General features: G+C 25.0%; 1 protein-coding gene across 1 annotated transcript; it reads left to right on the top strand.

The window, feature by feature from the left end:
* Window positions 1-723: 723 nt before the first annotated feature.
* On the top strand, window positions 724-6,068 carry LOC132922418 (glucose dehydrogenase [FAD, quinone]-like). Its single transcript, XM_060985926.1, has 3 exons — window positions 724-1,535; window positions 2,070-2,385; window positions 5,198-6,068. Exons 1-3 carry the CDS (start codon window positions 798-800, stop codon window positions 5,881-5,883), a joined length of 1,740 nt encoding a protein of 579 aa, XP_060841909.1. The 5' UTR covers window positions 724-797; the 3' UTR covers window positions 5,884-6,068.
* The last annotated feature ends 1,675 nt before the right edge of the window (window positions 6,069-7,743 follow it).

Raw genomic sequence — 7,743 nt, 5'->3', positions numbered from 1 at the left:
ATGTTACTTGTTTTGTTATAATATATGAATATTAATCGCTAGAACATAAAAGTTTTAGGTATATTATATTATTATGCACTTTTCAATATGCAATGACATTTTTTATTTATTTTAAGATAATATTTAATTGTGTTTACTGTTTTAAGGTAGTTAAAAAACTATATTATTATTACATTTTGAGTTATATAAATTTTTATTATGTTATTATAATAATTGAATAGTAATAATAAAGATAATAAATGAAATATTTTCTGAAAAAAATATATCAACTTAAATACTAAAAGTAAAATAAATGATTTTAAAACTAGGTATTTATAAAAAAAAAAACATTATTAAAATATATACCTATTTTAAGCATAACATAATGATTAACTACTTATTTTTCTCATTTTTTATTTATATTGAAAACTATTCTGTTTTTATTTAATCAAAAATCTTAATAATTTAATGCAGTTTTAGAAGCTGGAAAATATTGAAAATATACAAACATTTGTTTAACTATTTTGATTAATTTATTCGAATAGCCTACTTAACTTACTGGTTTTTGTACATTAAAATATTTAAAATACATAGATAACTTCATGTAATAGTAGTAATACTAACCTACATTTCTTGATTGCCGTGAGAAGAAACAGGGGTAAATTGCATAAATATTTAAAAAAACATTAAATAAAAAAGTATATATATAGTACAGAGAAAAAGTAAATAAATAGTATTGTTTGAGGTTCTACCACGAAGTTTTGACATCAGTATTAATTATAGCCAAGACCCATCGCTACTTAAATTGTCACGTCATCATGAAAAATATTCTTATAATATTCACAACTTTAATTTTTTTTTCATCTTTAACTGTTAGTCAACTGTTTCACTCAAACTATGGAGAGTACCAGCAACAAGAAATTCCTTTCAGAGAAAACAGTTCTATAGGTAATAAACCAATATTAAGTGAGTATGATTTTATTGTCATTGGAGCCGGTCCAGGAGGCTGTGTCGTTGCTAACCGTTTATCTGAAGAAAAAAAATGGAGAGTACTGTTATTAGAAGCAGGGCAAGATGAATCTATATACACAGATATACCAGCGGCGCTACTATATTTACAAGAAACAGATTATAATTGGGGTTATACTGCTGAGCCGGCAAAACATGGTTGTTTTGGTTTTAAAGATAATCGTTGTCCGTGGCCAAAAGGAAAAGGCATGGGAGGATCATCAATAATAAATGCCATGTTTTATACAAGAGGAAAAAAAGAAGATTATGATACAATTGCAGCACTAGGAAATGATGGTTGGGCTTATAATGATGTATTGCCTTATTTTTTGAAATCTGAAAACAATTCTATACCAGAATATCAAAACTCACCGTTCCATTCACACAAAGGAAATCTTCACGTTGAGCGAGTTAGATATCATTCACCACGTGCCGATAAATTTATAGAAGCTGGCGGAGAATTAGGATTAAGAAAAAATATTGACTTTACAGTTGATCCGGAGCATGGAGTATCTCGCTTACAACTCACAACACTGCTTGGACATAGAGTAAGTATATTTGTTATTTATGAATAAAATTAATTTAAATATAATAAGGGCACTAGTAGTCGGGGTGTATGAAAAAATTGGTTAATTTAATGGTTAAACATTTTAATGGACCAATCCTGAACAACTAAATCACGTTTAAGGGAAAATTATTTTATTATTTATTCATTAAATGTTTTGTGATTTTTCATATAATCCATCGAATAATTATAGTACTATTATTCATTAATTTAATTGAAACTATTTTGTTTCTTGTTGGTTTGACAAAATTGTTTTAGTTTGGTAGTAGGTACCCGTAGTAAATTACTTTTATACTAAAACCCCGAATCCATTTTATATTTTAACATAATTAACGACATTTAATAATGAAATTTTGTTTTAATTTTTCATTAATATTATTGTATACCATAATTATTATTTCAAATTTTGACTATCATTTATCAATAAAAGGAAATACCAATATTTTTAAGTTGGTGAATAACTGTGTTTATTTGTATAATTGATTTTTACCAGCTAAATAAATATTGTATTGTATAGGTAAGTGCGTCTAAAGCCTTTATTCGCCCAGCCAAAAATCGTCAAAATCTTCATGTAGCAATATACAGCCGAGTAACAAGAATACTCATTGATCCAACAACTAAAAAAGCAATAGGGGTGGAGTTTATTAAAAAGGGAAAAATTAGAACAGTATATTCAAAAAAAGAAGTAATTTTATCTGCTGGACCCATCAATTCACCACAGTTACTAATGTTATCAGGAATCGGACCAAAAGAGCACTTGGAATATCATGGTATACCAGTAATCCAAGATTTACCAGTAGGACAACATTTAGAAGATCACTATGGCACATTGGGTATGTTAACTTCATATTTCAAGTAATAATAATTCTATATCTTTAAAAGTTTAGGATCTAATTTCTTTTTTTAATATTCATTTCATTTTTTTTATTAATTAAAAATTAAAATCACAATAATACTATAATTATTATTTTTCCCTATATAAGGTAATTGTTCTCTTAAAATTTTGTGATTATTTGGAAGTTTTTTTTGTTTTTAATTAATTCTAAATATAAGTAACTTAATCAGTAATGTAATAATTTGTGCATTATATAAAATAAAATATAAATAGGTAATTATATAATTTTTTTTCTTCTGGTCGGTCTATTTATGAAAGTGTAGATTGACCCACCAACTATAAATGGTTGGACTACCCTGACCTATCTATAATGCCAATTGATTATCCTAGTTAGCAGATAAAATGAATAGGAAAATATTATTAAAATCTCTATAAAGTTTTTTACTAGAAAATCAACGCTCGAATTGGGGTGCGTAGGGCGACAGAGTTCCTCTACCATTTAATTTAATTTTTTTTTTAAGTACCCCAATTATATTTTTACACTGAAATGGTGGGACGGCACTAACATGTCCAAAATAATTTTTATTAAAATGTGGATTTCAATTTACGTCTTTTAATATAAAAAATAATAATTATTAATTTTATCATCTATTTAGTATATTAAATAAATTACGTATGCTGTTTATTTTTTAATTTATACTGCAACATGTAGAGCTTTGATATTACTATCAAAATATATTATATTTGGAATTGAAATATCTAAATATCTGTGTAGCTGAAAAGTGGTATTCAAAATATAAATAAGGTTGTCAGTTTTGAAATCGTTGGATTAAGCTACTCTGCTTAATTTTTCCCAATTTGAAAATTTGCATCAATAATTTTAATTTAAATTTTTTACCCCTACAAAAATTGAGTTTAAAATTTTAATAACATTGAACTTAAAAAAAAAGAAGGGTGTACCAATCTGTTGTATATTAGGTACATGTCATATTGAGTGGATAACTGTAATTTATGTGTTAAATTTAAATTGAATGATATATTATTATATACGAAAAACGATTCCAAATAAAGGTGGTCTGTCAGCCTATATTATTAATAATTATATTTCATGATATTATATAGGTATATTTTTTTATATTACTATAAAAGTCATTTATTTTAATATTAGTATTACGGTATAGGTTGATTTAATTTTAGCATTTATTTTTTATTAGTTTTTAATTATTTTAATATTATATATTTTCATAAATGTTATTAACTTTTGAGTTAATATCAGCTTACAGTAAAACAATGTGAATAGGTCTATAATATAAATAAATAGCATCTATTCTCCATATTTTAAAAATGACATTAAATAAAATAAAATAATATATTAATACATATTATTATTATTTATTATTAATAATTAATAATATAATTGCACTATATATTCATAATGTTTTAAGTGTCTACGAATATTTTGGAATTATAACGAAAAATCATTTTTCATTTTTCAAACATGTAATTTTGTCTAATTATCTTATTTTAACTATGTACTCTAAATATATCTTTAAAAAATAATTAAGATTTCACAATTTATAGATTTTTAAATTTTTTAGTTTCAGTATGAAATATCTACATATAATACACATTAAACCTATTCAATTTTCATATTTGAACTATAAAAATTTAAGATTTTATAACTTTTTGAAGTTTTGACGAATTTTGTAAAAATGTGTAATTCAAATCAGGTATTGTAACATTTATGTTTTTTCCGGTTTCGGTTGGGGTTTTCAAAAAAAAAATTCTCATGGTTTCGGTTTTAATCATAAATTAATAAATTTTATGAATTTTCAACTTCAAAGTTCCTTACAAATTTCGTGTTTTTGGTATAATTCGTAAACATTTGAACTTTAAATGCTTATAAACAAAAATTGTGACAAAATTATTTTTGAGTTTTTTTTTTACTACGATAAGGACAACTTATAATAAACTTTGTATTAAATTTTAAATATGTTTTGGAAAGTCAAATTTTTTTTATTGGCATTTCAAGAAAAAAAAAATTAGAAAAATCAAAAATTTCAATTGTCTGCAAATAGCTTAAAAAAGTCAAAATATTTGGTGAAAATGTCAAGTATTTATAATGATTCGTTTTTGAGTTACAGCAAAATAAAAAAATCGATTTTGGCAAAACTGGTTATGCGTAAAAATTTCCGTTTTTCCGTTATTTTTTGAGGGGGTTTCCTGACGATTTTTGACCCCCCCCCCCCAAGTACCAACTAGATTCAATTTCCTTTTCAAAGAGTGGCTGAAGTTAAAAATCATAGCACTAATACTATTCCATGATTAGGATGGCAGACACAAAAATAAAAAATAAAATCTTAAAAAAAACACATCATTGTAAAATCAATACATTCATCACTCCGTTCAGAATCTAAAATTATATACAGGGCATGATTAAGTAACTGAAAGACCTATTATATACGCACACAATTATAATATACATTATATAGATACAGATTTTTTTATTATATAATATGTGTAATGTGTATTGCATCAGGTGGCAGGTACTACCCTATAGTTCTGTCTTCCAATAAATTTAGATAAATTTTTTTAACTATTTGGTATATTCCTGTAAATAGTTAAGTGTACAGTGAACCGAATATAATACGCACTTAAACTCTTTTTGCCTTGACTCCTGAGATTACTATTTAAAAATTATATTTTTTTTAAATAACGTGGTCACTAAACTAGAGCTATTTTAAATTTAAAAATGTAATAAATAATATTAAATAATATATATAATATATTTTTTAAAATATCAATTATAGCTATAAAATTTGAAGTAAATCAAACTGAACCAGCAATAACACAAGAAAGCATAACGGACAAGCATTTATTTGAAGAATGGTACAAATATGGCCGAGGTCCATTAACAGCACCAGCAGGAGTGGACGGCTTAGGTTTTATAAGGGCACCATCCGGCAAAGGAATTGAATTGATATTTGGTGCTTTATCAGATGAACCAAATATGTTTTTCATTGCTACCGTGCTGTTACAACCAGACGCCCGTGGAAGTGTAACTTTGAAAAGCAAAAACCCATTGGATCCGCCCATTATGTCCTATGGTTACTATGAACACAATACTACTGATTTAGAAGACAATGTTTTTGCACTTAAATATGCAGTGAAATTAGTAGAAGAAACACAGGCATTTAAAGATATCGCAGGTAAACTAAGCCCAAAACCGTACCCGAAATGTGTAAATCTACCATTTAGATCGGACGAATATTGGGCTTGTCTATCACAGCACCAGACAAATACCTGGCATCATCAATGCGGTACATGCAGGATGGGAGACGTTGTAAACAGCAAGTTACAAGTAATCGGAATTGAAGGTTTAAGAGTAGTGGATTCTTCAATACTTCCGCATATTCCGCACGCACATACTTATGTCCCAACTTTAATGGTTGGCGAAAAAGGGGCAGATATGATTCGACGCTTTTGGTCAAAATAATTTTTAGAATAAAATATTTATTTGCATTACAAATTTATAATTATTATTATTTGTACCTATTTAATTATCATTGTACTTAGATAATTAAAATAGGTACATTAAAATCATATTATTGTATTTTAATTATCAAACTATAGATCTATATTTGACAAGTGACAATAGTTATTTATGAAAAAATAAACAAATTTAGGATTATGTAAATAATTGTTTTTTTAATTCTGTGTCTTACACCAACATCATTTTAAATAAGGGAAAAAGTAAGTTACCACTCTACTTTACAGACTTACAGTAGTAGTCGAGTGTATCTCTTCATTGAAAAGGTCTCTGTAAAGGGTGTGTTAGATTTGTATTCAATAATAAATCATTTCAAACGAAAAACGATCCTGAACGGAAATGGTCTGTCAGTTTATATTACTAATTAGTAATATACGTTTTTCGTGATTTTTTTGTTATTAAAATAATTTATTTTACTATTGATATAACGGTAGGTAGTTGTAATTTTTGTCGATAATGTTTCCTTTATTTTATTATTATAATTTCTATTATTTCTATTTTATAAGTACATAATTTTTATTAACTTTTAAGTATACAATATCAATATACAATAGTATTTAAAATATCGACTTATCATAGAAATATAGGTTAGACACTTCATGGTTTAAATAGGCAATACTATCATAAAACTAATTTAAATATTCTGAAAAATTAATTATGTATATCATAAAATATATGTAAAAGTTTCAAATATCTACAAATAATATTTTTAAATTACAAAAAAATAACTAAAATTTCTATTCTGCGTTTAAGTATTTATATAAAGAAATAATAAAAAATAGCATATTTAACATTATTAAATAGATATAATTATAATCTATGAAGAATCGTGTACCTATACCTATTTGGCTCTATATATTATCAATAGGTTACAGGTTACATAGGTAAAAGCAATATTCAACAAATTTAGGATTCCTACTTCCTAGCATAAGAAGTGATAGTATAATGCTTTTCATACAATTTTTTTTATATACCTTTGAAGTTAAAATTGTAATGAACTTAGTCAAAATCACAAACTTTTTTGTAATGAAAAATAAAAATGCATAAAAAATTAAGTTTTGAAAATTTAGAACAAGATTCCTCATAAATACTTCATATTGAAACCATACAATTACCTAAATAATATAAAAAGACAACAGTTTTTAAAGAAATTTTTAAGTTTAAATTCGGACGAATTACTAGTTTAAACAATGAGTCAATGAATAATGATGTTAATTATTTTGTAATAATTTATAAATTTTAATTGCAAGAACATAAAACTTTTAGGTATATTATAAATTTTATATTTTTATGAACTTTTTTATATGCAATGATATTTTTGATTTATTTTAAGATAATATTTAATTGTGTTTACTGTTTTAAGGTAGTTACAAAACTATGTTATTACATTTTGAGTTTTATAAATTGTTATTATATTATGGTATGAATATAATATACCTATTATTATAATAATAAATACTAATAATATTTAAGTAGTAAATGAAATATTTTCTGAAAAAAATATGTCAACTTAAATAGCAAATGAACAGTTATAATACTAAAAGTAAAATAAATGATTTTAAAACTAGGTATCGTATTTAAAAAAAAACATTATAAAATATACTTTGTGAATGGTGATATATGTTAACAAACCGTTTCCGCTTACAATCGTTTTTCCTATATAATGACATATCATTGGATTTAAATTTAATACACCCATAATAGGGACCCATTCAACAACAAGCTAATTTAGAGCAGAGCGATACTCGCTTATCTACCTTTATTTTAATTGAATTACCTATTTTATTTCGATAATTTGGCCATTAG

Source organism: Rhopalosiphum padi, chromosome 2 (genome assembly GCF_020882245.1).
Source record: "Rhopalosiphum padi isolate XX-2018 chromosome 2, ASM2088224v1, whole genome shotgun sequence".
NCBI lineage: Eukaryota > Metazoa > Arthropoda > Insecta > Hemiptera > Aphididae > Rhopalosiphum > Rhopalosiphum padi.
Note: the sequence above shows the minus strand (reverse complement) of the source record. Positions and strands in the feature narration are given on the sequence as shown.